Source organism: Oncorhynchus keta, chromosome 37, assembly GCF_023373465.1.
Source record: "Oncorhynchus keta strain PuntledgeMale-10-30-2019 chromosome 37, Oket_V2, whole genome shotgun sequence".
Taxonomy (NCBI): Eukaryota; Metazoa; Chordata; class Actinopteri; order Salmoniformes; family Salmonidae; genus Oncorhynchus; species Oncorhynchus keta.
In genome coordinates this window covers 29109981-29126779 of record NC_068457.1, presented here as the reverse complement: position 1 = coordinate 29126779, position 16799 = coordinate 29109981, and the positions used below count along the sequence as shown (strand labels likewise).

Sequence of the window (16799 nt, the reverse complement as noted above, 5' to 3'; positions counted from 1 at the left end):
ACACACACACACACACACACACACACACACACACACACACACACACACACACACACACACGCACGCGTGTGCACAGACACAGTTTCACCACAGCCCAGACCACTCCTCTGTCTAGTCTATTTGCGGCATAGAACAAATCTACAGGGATGATCCTACATGGCACCCTATTCCCTATAATGGCACCCTATTCCCTATAATGGCACCCTATTCCCTATAATGGCACCCTATTCCCTATAATGGCACCCTATTCCCTATAATGGCACCCTATTCCCTATATAATGGCACCCTATTCCCTATAATGGCACCCTAACCCTATAATGGCAGACATTTATAAGGTATTTATAATGGCAATATTCCTATAATGGCACCCTATTCCCTATAATGGCACCCTATTCCCTATGAAGGGCCCTCCTTTTGACCTTGGCCCATAGGGATTTACAGGGAGTGGGGTGCTATTTGTGATGCAAACTCAGAGGAAGACATTTGGAAGGTGTGTTGTTGAGTAATAGTCCTGAATGAGGTTCTTATGTAGTGTGAAATCCCTGTGATAATCTGAAGGGCTGTGACACTCTGCTGAAGGTCAAGGCTGAAGGCTATGTACTAACACCTGTGTGTGTGTGTTCTCCTATGTACTAACGCCTGTGTGTGTGTGTCCTATGTACTAACGCCTGTGTGTGTGTGTGTGTGTGTCCTATGTACTAACGCCTGTGTGTGTGTGTTCTATGTACTAACGCCTGTGTGTGTGTGTTCTCCTATGTAATAACACCTGTGTGTGTGTGTCCTATGTACTAACGCCTGTGTGTGTGTGTGTTCTCCTATGTACTAACGCCTGTGTGTGTGTGTGTCCTCTGTACTAACGCCTGTGTGTGTGTGTTCTATGTACTAACGCCTGTGTGTGTGTGTGTCCTATGTACTAACGCCTGTGTGTGTGTGTTCTCCTATGTACTAACGCCTGTGTGTGTGTGTGTCCTCTGTACTAACGCCTGTGTGTGTGTGTGTCCTATGTACTAACGCCTGTGTGTGTGTGTGTCCTATGTACTAACGCCTGTGTGTGTGTGTGTCCTCTGTACTAACGCCTGTGTGTGTGTGTCCTATGTACTAACGCCTGTGTGTGTGTGTCCTACGTACTAACGCCTGTGTGTGTGTGTGTTCTCCTACGTACTAACGTAAATCTGTTCCGTAATCGGCCCTCCTCCACTAAGCATTGCTTATCCTGAACAGATGCTCTGGATAAGTTGTCCTACGAGTGGTGTTCACCAAAACACAAACTTTATGAATGAAACTCCTCAGAGCTCTCACACAAAACTCACATGTACTGAAACCAACACCTAACCCTAATGTATCAACCCATCCACTGACACATAGCCATTTCCCTCCATGAACTACACTACCCATCAGGCACTCCTTCCTCCATTCCAATGGCAACCAATTTTGTCCTCCATTTTAGAAGTGAACTACAAATGCCACTATATATAATAGTAATACAGGTCTTCTGTCTCTCACCTCATATCCTTTCCTCTTCTTCAGCCTCTTCTTGTTGAGCTTCTTGCAGGCGTACAGTTTCCCCGTGGCCTTCATGGAGGTGGCGTGTACCTCCCCGAAGCCCCCCTTCCCAAGGACACGGAAGTCCATGAACCAGTCCTCCCCCGTGGGCTGCATCTCCAGCCACTTCCACTGCAGGAACCTCTTCAGGTGCATGCTGTCCAGGTAGAACGTATAAGGGACCTCCTTGAGGAAGTCCAGGACGCTGGTCAGAGTCTCCACGAACAGATCGTCTCCGGCCTCCGCGTGCTTCTCCTTCACCTTGGTGATGTCGTTCTCCGGCAGGAAAGGGCAGAAGTGTTTGGCGCTTGGATCCATGTAGCGAGAGAGCATCTTGGAGGCCTTCTTAACGCGGTCCTGGTCATCGGCCTGGTTGTACTCCTCCACGTCCTTCCACAGGCGGCAGGGGCCTTTGTATTCGTTGTTGGCCTCCAGGAACTCCTGGAACAGACGCTTGCCGATGGGCTGCTCCACGCAGGCGGTCTGGAAGCCCAGGTCCAGAGTCTCCCTGAGGCCCTCGCACACCGTGATGTGAGGCAGCTTCAGGCGGGCGTGGTACTTCTTGTCCCGGTTGGCGGACGGGTTGGCCGTGCCGTCGAAGCTCCCGCGCGCCGAGATGTAGGCCGAGTTGGCCACCACCGTTGTCAGGCTGCCCATATCCATGGCGATGAAGGATGTAGGCAGAAACAAAGAGAGAGAAGAACAGAAGAGAAGCGCCGAGCTCCTCTGGGAAACAGATCAGGAGGGAGAATGAGAAAATCCCCAGACAACTCGTCTCGTCGTGGAGACAGAGAGAAGAAGAGGGGGAGAGGAAAGGAGGAGGAGAAGGACAGGAGTAAACAGAAGGACAGACGGCCGGATGACCAAAATGTTCACAGGAAATGAAAGGATTAGAGTTTCCCCCCAGACTGTAGTGATTCAGTAGAGAGCAGAGGGGTGATCTGTCTGTACCCCTGGAGTGCAGGATGCAGAGAGAGAGAAAGAGACACACAAGGAGCACTGATTCCCCTTACTGGGACCGGAGCAGACCTGAGACTGAGAGGTTAAGCCCCTGCCACGCACACACATAACAGAGATCTGTCTGACTCAACACCTTTGTGTTCAGAGTTTATCCACTAACTCTATAATACCTTCCTTCCACTGCTACTGTGTTAAACCATGAGGAGGACAATGGGATGGAGAGGGAGAGAGAGAGAGAGAGATGGAGAGGGAGAGAGAGAGAGAGAGAGAGAGAGAGAGAGAGAGAGAGAGAGAGAGAGAGAGAGAGAGAGATGGAGAGAGAGAGAGAGAGAGAGAGAGAGAGAGAGAGAGAGAGAGAGAGAGAGAGAGAGAGAGAGAGAGAGAGAGAGAGATGGAGAGAGAGAGAGAGAGAGAGAGAGAGAGAGAGAGAGAGAGAGAGAGAGAGAGAGAGATAAAGAAAGATAGAGAGAGATAAGAAAAGAGTCAGAGTGGTAGCATTCATAAAAATGATATTTTATCCAGGTCTATGGAATGGTAGGTGATCCAGGTCTATGGAATGGTAGGTGATCCATGTCTATGGAATGGTAGGTGATCCAGGTCTATGGAATGGTAGGTGATCCAGGTCTATGGAATGGTAGGTGATCCAGGTCTATGGAATGGTAGGTGATCCATGTCTATGGAATGGTAGGTGATCCATGTCTATGGAATGGTAGGTGATCCGGGTCTATGGAATGGTAGGTGATCCATGTCTATGGAATGGTAGGTGATCCGGGTCTATGGAATGGTAGGTGATCCATGTCTATGGAATGGTAGGTGATCCAGGTCTATGGAATGGTAGGTGATCCATGTCTATGGAATGGTAGGTGATCCATGTCTATGGAATGGTAGGTGATCCAGGTCTATGGAATGGTAGGTGATCCAGGTCTATGGAATGGTAGGTGATCCAGGTCTATGGAATGGTAGGTGATCCAGGTCTATGGAATGGTAGGTGATCCAGGTCTATGGAATGGTAGGTGATCCATGTCTATGGAATGGTAGGTGATCCAGGTCTATGGAATGGTAGGTGATCCATGTCTATGGAATGGTAGGTGATCCAGGTCTATGGAATGGTAGGTGATCCAGGTCTATGGAATGGTAGGTGATCCATGTCTATGGAATGGTAGGTGATCCAGGTCTATGGAATGGTAGGTGATCCAGGTCTATGGAATGGTAGGTGATCCAGGTCTATGGAATGGTAGGTGATCCATGTCTATGGAATGGTAGGTGATCCAGGTCTATGGAATGGTAGGTGATCCAGGTCTATGGAATGGTAGGTGATCCAGGTCTATGGAATGGTAGGTGATCCATGTCTATGGAATGGTAGGTGATCCATTTACATGGAATTTAGGTGATCCATGTCTATGGAATGGTAGGTGATCCAGGTCTATACAAATGGTAGGTGATCCAGGTCTATGACATCCAGTAGAATAGTCACTTTACAATAGTGCATCTAAATCTTAAATGGGGGGTAGAAGGATTAATTATCCTATCCTAGGTATCATTTTAAAGAGGTGGAATCCATCAAGGTCCCTGGACATGATCAGGTCTATGGAATGGTAGGTGATCCAGGTCTATGGAATGGTAGGTGATCAGGTTTATGGAATGGTAGGTGATCCATGTCCTGGAATATCATTTAGGTTACAGAACAGGTCTATGAGATCCTGGTACATATCATTTAATATAGAACATTATCACAGTTGAACATTTTCCAAAATCATGATTTTAGAAGACATCACATAATTCCATGGCAGCTCCCTGGACTTATCATTTAGTTACAGAGCAGTAGAGTATCACATCAAGGTCCCTGGACATATCATTTAGTTACAGAGCAGTAGAGTATCACACCAAGGTCCTGGACATATCATTTAGTTACAGAACAGTAGAGTATCACACCAAGGTCCTGGACATATCATTTAGTTACAGAGCAGTAGAGTATCACACCAAGGTCCTGGACATATCATTTAGTTACAGAGCAGTAGAGTATCACACCAAGGTCTTGGACATATCATTTAGTTACAGAGCAGTAGAGTATCACACCAAGGTCCTGGACATATAATTTAGTTACAGAGCAGTAGAGTATCACATCAAGGTCCCTGGACATATCATTTAGTTACAGAGCAGTAGAGTATCACACCGAGATCCTGGACATATCATTTAGTTACAGAGCAGTAGAGTATCACACCGAGATCCTGGACATATAATTTAGTTACAGAGCAGTAGAGTATCACACCAAGGTCCTGGACATATCATTTAGTTACAGAACAGTAGAGTATCACATCAAGGTCCCTGGACATATCATTTAGTTACAGAGCAGTAGAGTATCACATCAAGGTCCCTGGACATATCATTTAGTTACAGAGCAGTAGAGTATCACATCAAGGTCCCTGGACATATCATTTAGTTACAGAGCAGTAGAGTATCACATCAAGGTCCTGGACATATCATTTAGTTACAGAGCAGTAGAGTATTACATCAAGGTCCTGGACATATCATTTAGTTACAGAGCAGTAGAGTATCACATCAAGGTCCCTGGACATATCATTTAGTTACAGAGCAGTAGAGTATCACATCAAGGTCCCTGGACATATCATTTAGTTACAGAACAGTAGAGTATCACATCAAGGTCCTGGACATATCATTTAGTTACAGAGCAGTAGAGTATCACACCGAGATCCTGGACATATCATTTAGTTACAGAGCAGTAGAGTATCACACCAAGGTCCTGGACATATCATTTAGTTACAGAACAGTAGAGTATCACATCAAGGTCCCTGGACATATCATTTAGTTACAGAGCAGTAGAGTATCACATCAAGGTCCTGGACATATCATTTAGTTACAGAGCAGTAGAGTATCACATCAAGGTCCTGGACATATCATTTAGTTACAGAGCAGTAGAGTATCACATCAAGGTCCTGGACATATCATTTAGTTACAGAGCAGTAGAGTATCACATCAAGGTCCCTGGACATATCATTTAGTTACAGAGCAGTAGAGTATCACATCAAGGTCCCTGGACATATCATTTAGTTACAGAACAGTAGAGTATCACACCAAGGTCCTGGACATATCATTTAGTTACAGAACAGTAGAGTATCACACCAAGGTCCCTGGACATATCATTTAGTTAAAGAGCAATAGAGTTTCACACCAAGGTCACACAGCCTTCTTGGGTTCTGTTTGAGCAGCGAAAACAGGGGATGTTGGGTGAGGTCACAGCAGGGTTGGCCCTGCCCCGCCCACGTCTGTCCCTACACCCAGAGGCTGCCCTTATCACCACGTATAAAAGTCTAGTCCAAGGGTACGCAGTCACATAGTGTAGGTCACACCACAGAGAGAGGTCAGCTGTACAGTAGTAGAACTAGGAACACAACAGTAGTACTGTATTAGAATTCAGGCTGAGAGAAACAGGCACAGAAACATCCCAAAAAAAGCAAAGGAACCAATGAGAGACGGAGGAAATAAAAGAAGACAAGTCCTCCGGTAGGTTTCTCTCAGACACCATAACCAGGTGAGGAGTGAAGCCGGGTTGCCAGATTGTGAAGAGGTATCCCTCCTCCCTGTACAGCATCTCTCCACGTCTCCCACTGGTCTCTCCTGGTGTAGCTGGATCCTATAGCCCACCAACATGGCAGCCCTGAAGGAGAAGAGGACGTGTGGCCAGCGGTGTGAGGACTTCGGTCGCTTCGTGTGGAACTCAGACACTGGCGCCGTGTTCGGAAGAACACCTGAGAAATGGGGTATGTACTGCAGAGTGGGAAAGGTGTGTGATTGTGTGGTGTGTGTGTGTGTGTGTGTGTGTGTGTGTGTGTGTGTGTGTGTGTGTGTGTGTGTGTGTGTGTGTGTGTGTGTGTGTGTGTGTGTGTGTGTGTGTGTGTGTGTGTGTGTGTTTGTCTAAGTTGGTAAAGAAGCTGTTGTTGATTTGTTGGAGTATATGCAATATTCAGACTTAATTGAAACACTCATCTAAACTGGCTCCATGAGATTAAAGTGACCCGAGAGACCCGAGAGTACAGAACTCACACCTGACTTTGCTGTGTCCTTTGGATATCAGTGTGTGTAGTGTTATTTCAGTGTGTGTAGTGTTATTTCAGTGTGTGTAGTGTTATTTCAGTGTGTGTAGTGTTATTTCAGTGTGAGTAGTGTTATTTCAGTGTGTGGACATTAGATTGAAGAGAGAACAGTTTGACTGATAAGCTGGTTGGTTTGTGAGGGGAGACTTCTCCCTCTGACCTCTGGACGTTCTCACATTTAGATAAACCCCAGCTCTCACCCATAGAGGGCACCTCGGCCAATAGTGAGGGGAGACTTCTCCCTCTGAACTCTGGATGTTCTCACATTTAGATAAACCCCAGCTCTCGCCCATAGAGGGCACCTCGGCCAATAGTGAGGGGAGACTTCTCCCTCTGAACTCTGGATGTTCTCACATTTAGATAAACCCCAGCTCTCGCCCATAGAGGGCACCTCGGCCAATAGTGAGGGGAGACTTCTCCCTCTGAACTCTGGACGTTCTCACATTTAGATAAACCCCAGTGTAGAGGGCAGCCAATAGTGAGGGGAGATTTCCCTCTGAACTCTGGACATTACATTAGATAAACCCCAGCTCTCGCCCATAGAGGGCACCTCGGCCAATAGTGAGGGGAGACTTCTCCCTCTGAACTCTGGACGTTCTCACATTTAGATAAACCCCAGCTCTCGCCCATAGAGGGCACCTCGGCCAATAGGCTTCAGTCAGTCATAAAGACACATTGGACATTCGATGGGAAATACAGGTTTACTAACTACAACCAGACCACAGACAGACCAAGAGGTGGCAGACTCCTTACCAACCAGTCATCATCGTTGTTGAATGAGGCCAGGCAAGAGAAGTTGGCTAAAGCAGGAACTGACTCTCTCTCTCTCTCTCTCTCTCTCTCTCTCTCTCTCTCTCTCCTCTCTCTCTCTCTTCTCTCTCTCTCTCTCTCTCTGTCCCTCTCTCTCTTCTCTCTCTCTCTCTCTCTCTCTCTCTCTCTCTCTCTCTCTCTCTCTCCTCTCTCTCTCTCTCTCTCTCTTTTGGTCTCTCTCTCTCTCTCTCTCTCTCTCTCTGTCCCTCTCTCGCTCTGTCTCTTTCGGTGTCTCTCTCTGTCCCTCTCTCTCTCGCTCTCTCTCTCACTCTCACCCCTCCCTCTCTCTCTCTCTCTCTCTCTCTCACCCCTCCTCTCTCTCTCTCTCTCTCTCTCTCTCTCTCCCCCTCCTCTCTCTCTCTCCATCTCTCTCCTCTCTTCTGTAGTGTACATCAGTCTGTACTATGTAGCGTTCTATGTGATAATGACTGGCCTGTTCTGTCTGGCCATCTGGACTCTGATGTACACCCTGGACCCCTACACTCCAGACTACCAGGACCGCTTAACATCACCAGGTAACAACTGAGATGGAAACCTGTGTCCCAAATGGCACCCTACTATTCCCAATATAGTGCACTACTTTAGACCAGGACCCTATTCCCTATATAGTGCACTACTTTAGACCAGGACCATATTCCCTATATAGTACACTACTTTAGACCAGGACCCTATTCCCTATATAGTGCACTACTTTAGACCAGGGCCCACAGATTCAGCCCATTTGTAAAAATGTCCCTTCACTATTTACTATTTATTGTTTACTATTTACTGTTTACTATTTACTGTTTACTATTGACCATTTACTGTTTACCATTTACTGTTTACTGATTACTATTTACTGTTTACTATTGACCATTTACTGTTTACCATTTACTGTTTACTGTTTACTATTGACCATTTACTGTTTACCATTTACTGTTTACTGTTTACTATTGACCATTTACTGTTTACCATTTACTGTTTACTGTTTACTGTTTACTATTGACCATTTACTGTTTACCATTTACTATTTACTGTTTACTATTGACCATTTACTGTTTACCATTTACTGTTTACCATTTACTGTTTACCGTTTACTATTTACTGTTTACTGTTTACTATTGACCATTTACTGTTTACCATTTACTGTTTACTGTTTACTATTTACTTTTTACTATTGACCATTTACTGTTTACCATTTACTGTTTACTATTTACTGTTTACTATTGACCATTTACTGTTTACCATTTACTGTTTACTATTTACTGTTTACTATTGACCATTTACTGTTTACCATTTACTGTTTACTGTTTACTATTGACCATTTACTGTTTACCATTTACTGTTTACCATTTACTGTTTACTGTTTACTATTTACTATTTACTGTTTACTATTGACCATTTACTGTTTACCATTTACTGTTTACTATTTACTGTTTACTATTTACTATTTACTGTTTACTATTGACTATTTACTGTTTACTGTTTACTGTTTACTATTTACTGTTTACTATTTACTGTTTACTATTTACCATTTACTGTTTACTATTTACTATTTACTGTTTACTGTTTACTATTTACTGTTTACTGTTTACTGCTCCTGTTACATATTGTCTGTTTACATTTACCCTCCCCTTTCCTTCTCTTTTTACCATTTACTGTTTCTATTTACTCCTTTGGCCCTCCCTGTTTACTCTTTACTATTTACTCTCACTCTTTTCTGCCCTACTGCTCTCTGTCCTACCCCCTCTCTCTCTTTCTCACTCTCTCCTTCTGGCCCTCCCTGCTCTCTGTCTACCCCCCCTCTCTCTTCTCACTCTCCTTCTGGCCCTCCCTGCTCTCTGTCTACCCCCTCTCTCTCTTTCTCACTCTCCTTCTGGCCCTCCCTGCTCTCTGTCTACCCCCCCCCCTCTCTTTCTCACTCTCTCCTTCTGGCCCTCCCCGCTCTCTGTCTACCCCCCCCTCTCTCTTTCTCACTCTCTCCTTCTGGCCCTCCCTGCTCTCTGTCTACCCCCCTCTCTCTCTTTCTCACTCTCTCCTTCTGGCCCTCCCTGCTCTCTGTCTACCCCCCTCTCTTTCTCCCCTCCTCTGGCCCTCCCTTTCTCACTCTCTCCTTCCTTCTGGCCCTCCCTGCTCTCTGTCTACCCCCCCTCTCTCTCTTTCTCACTCTCTCCTTCTGGCCCTCCCTGCTCTCTGTCTACCCCCCTCTCTCTCTTTCTCACTCTCTCCTTCTGGCCCTCCCTGCTCTCTGTCTACCCCCCTCTCTCTCTTTCTCACTCTCTCCTTCTCTTTCCCCCCCTGTCTCTCCCCCCTCTCTCTCTCTTCCCCTTCTCTCTCAGTCGCTCTCTTTTTCTCTTCCCCCCCTCTCTCTCTCACCCCCTCCCCTCCCCTAAACTATCTCTGTAGTTTATACAGTCTGTGACCATATCTGGGATGGTGTCGGCTAACCTCTGTGTGTGTGTGTGTGTGTGTGTGTGTGTGTGTGTGTGTGTGTGTGTGTGTGTGTGTGTAGGGGTGATGGTCTGGCCACCTACATATATTGAGGAGGACGTAATACTCAGCTACAACTTGTCTGATAAAACCAGCCAGAGGAAGATGTCCAACTGCCTCAGCAACTTCCTCAAACGTCAGTGTCCAAGATGGCACCCTACATAGTGGACTCCTGTTGTCCAGACCTGAGGCTTCCATCCCATTTCAGACTTGATCAGTCAATTATCTCAAACCAACGTACTACAATTGCTAGTCAATGCTTTGACCTCCCTGCATCACAAATCATTAAATCCCTCATTTTTTCCCTCTCCCCTCTACCTCTCTATTTTTCTCCCTCTCTCCCCTCTACCTCTCTGTCTGACTCCTCTCTCTCCCCTCTACCTCTCTGTCTGACTCCTCTCTCTCCCCTCTACCTCTCTGTCTGACTCCTCTCTCTCCCCTCTACCTCTCTGTCTGACTCCTCTCTCTCCCCTCTACCTCTCTGTCTGACTCCTCTCTCTCCCCTCTACCTCTCTGTCTGACTCCTCTCTCTCCCCTCTACCTCTCTGTCTGACTCCTCTCTCTCCCCTCTACCTCTCTGTCTGACTCCTCTCTCTCCCCTCTACCTCTCTGTCTGACTCCTCTCTCTCCCCTCTACCTCTCTGTCTGACTCCTCTCTCTCCCCTCTACCTCTCTGTCTGACTCCTCTCTCTCCCCTCTACCTCTCTGTCTGACTCCTCTCTCTCCCCTCTACCTCTCTGTCTGACTCCTCTCTCTCCCCTCTACCTCTCTGTCTGACTCCTCACTCTCCCCTCTACCTCTCTCTGTCTGACTCCTCTCTCTCCCCTCTACCTCTCTGTCTGACTCCTCTCTCTCCCCTCTACCTCTCTGTCTGACTCCTCTCTCTCCCCTCTACCTCTCTGTCTGACTCCTCTCTCTCCCCTCTACCTCTCTGTCTGACTCCTCTCTCTCCCCTCTACCTCTCTGTCTGACTCCTCTCTCTCCCCTCTACCTCTCTGTCTGACTCCTCTCTCTCCCCTCTACCTCTCTGTCTGACTCCTCTCTCTCCCCTCTACCTCTCTGTCTGACTCCTCTCTCGCCCCTCTACCTCTCTGTCTGACTCCTCTCTCTCCCCTCTACCTCTCTCTCCCCTCTACCTCTCTGTCTGACTCCTCTCTGCCCCTCTACCTCTCTGTCTGACTCCTCTCTCTCCCCTCTACCTCTCTGTCTGACTCCTCTCTCTCCCCTCTACCTCTCTGTCTGACTCCTCTCTCTCCCTCTCTCTCCCCTCTACCTCTCTGTCTGACTCCTCTCTCTCCCCTCTACCTCTCTGTCTGACTCCTCTCTCCCCTCTACCTCTCTGTCTGACTCCTCTCTCTCCCCTCTACCTCTCTGTCTGACTCCTCTCTCTCCCCTCTACCTCTCTGTCTGACTCCTCTCTCTCCCCTCTACCTCTCTGTCTGACTCCTCTCTCGCCCCTCTACCTCTCTGTCTGACTCCTCTCTCTCCCCTCTACCTCTCTGTCTGACTCCTCTCTCTCCCCTCTACCTCTCTGTCTGACTCCTCTCTCTCCCCTCTACCTCTCTGTCTGACTCCTCTCTCTCCCCTCTACCTCTCTGTCTGACTCCTCTCTCTCCCCTCTACCTCTCTCTCCCCTCTACCTCTCTGTCTGACTCCTCTCTCTCCCCTCTACCTCTCTGTCTGACTCCTCTCTCTCCCCTCTACCTCTCTGTCTGACTCCTCTCTCTCCCCTCTACCTCTCTGTCTGACTCCTCTCTCTCCCCTCTACCTCTCTCTCCCCTCTACCTCTCTGTCTGACTCCTCTCTCGCCCCTCTACCTCTCTGTCTGACTCCTCTCTCTCCCCTCTACCTCTCTGTCTGACTTCTCCCTCTCCCCTCTACCTCTCTGTCTGACTCCTCTCTCTCCCCTCTACCTCTCTGTCTGACTCCTCTCTCTCCCCTCTACCTCTCTCTCCCCTCTACCTCTCTGTCTGACTCCTCTCTCTCCCCTCTACCTCTCTGTCTGACTCCTCTCTCTCCCCTCTACCTCTCTGTCTGACTCCTCTCTCTCCCCTCTACCTCTCTGTCTGACTCCTCTCTCTCCCCTCTACCTCTCTGTCTGACTCCTCTCTCTCCCCTCTACCTCTCTCTCTGACTCCTCTCTCAGCCTACAATGACACGTCTCAACAGTCTAACCATAACTGCACCAGGGGAGAGTACTTTAAACAGGAGAAGTTTGAGGCTCCACACCATACCAAGTACTCCTGCCGCTTCACCCAGAGCATGCTGGGACGCTGCTCCGGCCTGGACGACCCGACGTTCGGCTACAACGGCACCACGCCCTGCGTCATCATCAAGATGAACAGGGTGCGTTTCAGTCACAAACCAGCTGGAAATATTACATTATGTTATGAACATGACATTTACAAGTGAGGATTTTATAACACATTATAATACATTTATAACCTATTAGGAAATTGCACTGACATGCATGACGTTTCTAACCCAGATCATCAACTTCCTGCCCAACAACGGGACTGGCATGGCTCCTCATTTGAACTGCACTATACTGGTGAGTATAAACCAAGATGGCTACTCAACACCAAAGCCATATATTTATATAGAAATAAATCTGACTCTGCTCAACATGGCTGGCCAGGAAGACAGTTTCTCAGAACGTTACATCTAGTCTGCCAACAGTATTTAATGGATGGTTGGTGTGTGTGTTAATGGATGGTTGGTGTGTGTGTGTTAATGGATGGTTGGTGTGTGTGTGTTAATGGATGGTTGGTGTGTGAGTTAATGGATGGTTGGTGTGTGTGTTAATGGATGGTTGGTGTGTGTGTTAATGGATGGTTGGTGTGTGTGTTAATGGATGGTTGGTGTGTGTGTTAATGGATGGTTGGTGTGTGTGTTAATGGATGGTTGGTGTGTGTGTTAATGGATGGTTGGTGTGTGTGTTAATGGATGGTTGGTGTGTGTGTTAATGGATGGTTGGTGTGTGTGTGTTAATGGATGGTTGGTGTGTGTGTTAATGGATGGTTGGTGTGTGTGTTAATGGATGGTTGGTGTGTGTGTTAATGGATGGTTGGTGTGTGTGTTAATGGATGGTTGGTGTGTGTGTTAATGGATGGGTTTTGTGTGTGTTAATGGATGGTTGGTGTGTGTGTTAATGGATGGTTGGTGTGTGTGTTAATGGATGGTTGGTGTGTGTGTTAATGGATGGTTGGTGTGTGTGTTAATGGATGGTTGGTGTGTGTGTTAATGGATGGTTGGTGTGTGTGTTAATGGATGGTTGGTGTGTGTGTTAATGGATGGTTGGTGTGTGTGTTAATGGATGGTTGGTGTGTGTGTTAATGGATGGTTGGTGTGTGTGTTAATGGATGGTTGGTGTGTGTGTTAATGGATGGTTGGTGTGTGTGTTAATGGATGGTTGGTGTGTGTGTTAATGGATGGTTGGTGTGTGTGTTAATGGATGGTTGGTGTGTGTGTGTTAATGGATGGTTGGTGTGTGTGTTAATGGATGGTTGGTGTGTGTGTTAATGGATGGTTGGTGTGTGTGTGTTAATGGATGGTTGGTGTGTGTGTTAATGGATGGTTGGTGTGTGTGTTAATGGATGGTTGGTGTGTGTGTTAATGGATGGTTGGTGTGTGTGTATTAATGGATGGTTGGTGTGTGTGTTAATGGATGGTTGGTGTGTGTGTTAATGGATGGTTGGTGTGTGTGTTAATGGATGGTTGGTGTGTGTGTTAATGGATGGTTGGTGTGTGTGTTAATGGATGGTTGGTGTGTGTGTTAATGGATGGTTGGTGTGTGTGTTAATGGACGGTTGGTGTGTGTGTTAATGGACGGTCGGTGTGTGTGTTAATGGATGGTTGGTGTGTGTGCAGAGTGGCCATGAGAACATAGACATGATGGAGTACTTCCCCACCAACGGAACCTTCGACCTGTCCTACTTCCCATACTACGGCAAGCTGGCTCAGGTAACCACGACAACCACGTCTTCTTCTCTCCATGGAACTCGTGTTATTTTGTGAAACTCAATGCATGGTTCACTTACCCCTGGGGTGTATTCATTTGTCAAATAACATTGCAAAACGTTTTGCATTGTAATCCATTCACCATTTGATCGAGGAATCGAACGTAAGCGAACGGAGCAAAAAGGAACAAACTGGGGAAGGATAAACCTGAATTTGTCCCAATACAAACTCTACATTTCGTGAGACAAAACACTTGCCATTTGGGGTAAACTGTTTCCGTTCGCAAAAAAAGTCAGACTAATGGATACACCCCTGCATGAACCCCCTCTATTGATTTACAGCAATGGACACAGTTCATTCAGAAAGTTTTCAGACCACTTGACTTTTTCCACATTTTGTTACGTTGCAGCCCGTAATGACAAAACGAAAACAGTAAAAGAATATATGTTGCAACCTGGAAATATCACATTTCATTCACAAGTATTCAGACTCTTTACTCAGTACTTTGTTGAAGCACCTTTGGAAGCGATTACAGCCTTGAGTCTTCTTGGGGATGACGCTATAAGCTTGGCACACCTGTATTTGGGGAGATTCTCCCATTCTTCTCTGCAGATCCTCTCAAGCTCCGTAAGGTTGGATGGGGAGCGTCGCTGCACAGCTATTTTCAGGATTCTCTAGAGATGTTAGATCAGGTTTAAGTCTAGGCTCAGAGACTTGTCCTTAAGCCACTCCTGCGATGTCTTGGCTGTGTTTAGGGTCGTTGTCCTGTTGGAAGGAGAACCTTCACCTCAGTCTGAGCACTCTGGAGCTTTTCATCAAGGATCTCTCTGTACTTCGCTCCATCTTTGTCTTGATCCTAACTAGTCTCCCAGTCCCTGCCGCTGAAAAACATCCCCACAACCTGACACTACCACCACCATGCTTCACTGTAGGGATGGTGCCAGGTTTCCTCCAGATGTGATGCTTGGCATTCAGGCCAAAGACTTCAATCTTGATTTCATCAGACCAGGGAATCTTGTTTCTCATGGTCTGAGAGTCTTTAGGTGCCTTTTGGCAAACATCAAGCGGTCTGTCATGTGCCTTTTACTGAGGAGTGGCTTCCGTCTGGCTGCTCTACCATAAAGGCCTGATTGGTGGAGTGCTGCAGAGATGGGAGAACCTTCCAGAAGGACAACCATCGGCACAAAGGAGCTCTGTCAGAGTGACCATCGGGTTCTTGGCCCTTCTCCCCCATTTGCTCAGTTTGGCCGGGCGGCCAGCTCTAGGAAGAGTCTTGGTGGTTCAAAACTTTTTCCATTGAAGAATGATGGAGGCCTCTGTGTTCTTGGGGACCTTTAATGCTGCAGAAATGTTTTGGTACCAGTCCCTAGACGTGTGCCTCGACACAATCCTGTCTCATAGCTCTTCGGACAATTCCTTTGACCTCAGTTTTTGCCCTGATGTGCACTGTCAACCGTGGGACCTTACATAGACAGATGTGTGCCTTTCCAAATCATGTCCAATCAATTGAATTTACCACAGGTGAACTCCAATCAAATTGTAGAAACATCTCAAGGATGATCAATGGAAACAAGATGCACCTGAGCTCAACTTCGAGTCTCATAGCCAAGGGTCTGAATACTTATTTACATAAGTTGTTTTTTATTTTTAATACAATTTGCAGAAATGTCTAAAAACATGTTTTCGCTTTGTCATGATGGGCTATTGTGTGTAGATAGCCAAGGAGTGTTTTTTATTTTTAAATACATTTTAGAATAAAAACTAACAAAAAAAGTAAAGGGGTCTGAATACATCTTGAAGGCACTTTTATCATAGAGTTTGATAGAGAGCACATCTTTGCCATAATTGTTCAAAACAAGCATTGTGGCAGTTGGTCCCTCTATCCAACTACGTATAAACATGATTGGTATGAACCCTCTCTTGGTCTTCCTCCACACAGCCCACCTACGTTAACCCTCTAGTGGCTGTGAAGTTCCACCTGGTCAAAGAGAGGGAGGCTAAGATCCAATGCCGTGTGGTGGCCCACAACATCGCCTATCAAGACTCATACGAACCATACCAGGGGAAGGTGGTCTTCCTGCTCAAGGCTCTGAAATAATACATTTTAGTAGACAAGCCGGCTAACCAACCATCTAGGTCCTAACCATGGTCAGAGCCATAGAGCTGGATAGTGTTCCTCATCTTTGCAATTATGACTTTTGTGACAGAATGGAAAGTGCAGTTGAGGGCTTTCTCAATTTTAAAGTAGTCTGTGGGAAGATATCTTCACAAGTATGTCCTGAACCCATCGACGTTCCCACCCAGTTTTATCCATCTATCCTCGTCTATGATCCCAACCAAGGCAATCTGGTAACCCATGGAAAATGAGTCTCACACTAGCTCATCAACAACCACCTAATAACCAGCGTTTGGACAGACCAGCTGTCTTCAGGGTATGATGGTAATTCAGTTATCGCATCCGAGGTCCTACTCTGCCAGCACCTCACCTGAACAGATGTGTGTTTCTTTTAAATCTGGAAATTCAACCATCTCTGTCCAGACAGTGGTCGTTCTGCTTCATTTGACCTCTCTCTTTTATATAGCTTCTAGGAAGGATATTTAACATGTAGTTAATGGAGTGCTGCTTGTACAACCAATACGTTACCTATGCATTGTATCATAATGAAACCAGAAATATTAAACATGTATTCAAATCCATAAAGACAACAAGTTCAAACACACTCTATATTTATTCTCTATAATTAGACAACAGAAAGAAAAAGGTATGGTATTGTAATCAACATGTTTTCAGCTTTACAAAAGTTCCTGTGGGGGGGTCATTGTAGTGGACTCCCCTATTTAGGCTTTAGCCACAATCCTGAAGTCTTGAGCTTGTTACAACCCTATGAATGGCTCCACTCTCCCCAAAGTTCACTTCATTGATGATACACAGTTACTTCACTCTGG

General features: G+C 46.5%; 2 protein-coding genes and 1 long non-coding RNA gene across 47 annotated transcripts in view; 1 reads left to right on the top strand and 2 right to left on the bottom strand.

Moving 5' to 3' along the window:
- The window catches only part of LOC127916639 (rhodopsin kinase GRK1-like), a 19987-nt gene extending 17427 nt beyond the window's left edge, over nt 1–2560 (bottom strand). Inside the window, exon 1 of the mRNA XM_052498952.1 lies at nt 1504–2560. Coding sequence (XP_052354912.1) covers nt 1504–2205 — 702 coding nt within the window. The 5' untranslated portion in view covers nt 2206–2560. The remainder of the gene's footprint in view (nt 1–1503) is intronic.
- A 3283-nt stretch (nt 2561–5843) lies between these two features.
- LOC118379637 (potassium-transporting ATPase subunit beta-like) lies at nt 5844–16573 on the top strand. Of its 2 annotated transcripts, XM_052500192.1 has the most exons (7): nt 5845–6281; nt 7811–7939; nt 9916–10029; nt 12040–12239; nt 12382–12444; nt 13764–13856; nt 15793–16573. In XM_052500192.1, exons 1-7 carry the CDS (start codon nt 6170–6172, stop codon nt 15949–15951), a joined length of 870 nt encoding a protein of 289 aa, XP_052356152.1. In that variant the 5' UTR covers nt 5845–6169; the 3' UTR covers nt 15952–16573. The 2 variants fall into 2 exon arrangements, with proteins under 2 accessions (XP_052356153.1, XP_052356152.1); XM_052500193.1 differs by lacking the exon at nt 9916–10029 and having other exon boundaries at nt 5844–6281.
- LOC127916872 (uncharacterized) lies at nt 10036–12087 on the bottom strand. 44 transcript variants are annotated; one of them, XR_008096444.1, is made up of 4 exons: nt 12016–12087; nt 11229–11919; nt 10981–11029; nt 10036–10658 (listed from the first exon to the last, which is right to left on the bottom strand). It is a non-coding gene; the product is annotated as an uncharacterized LOC127916872 (long non-coding RNA). The 44 variants fall into 44 exon arrangements; XR_008096456.1 differs by having other exon boundaries at nt 11229–11742; nt 11952–12052; XR_008096465.1 differs by having other exon boundaries at nt 11229–11742; nt 11984–12036.
- Nucleotides 16574–16799: the final 226 nt, after the last annotated feature.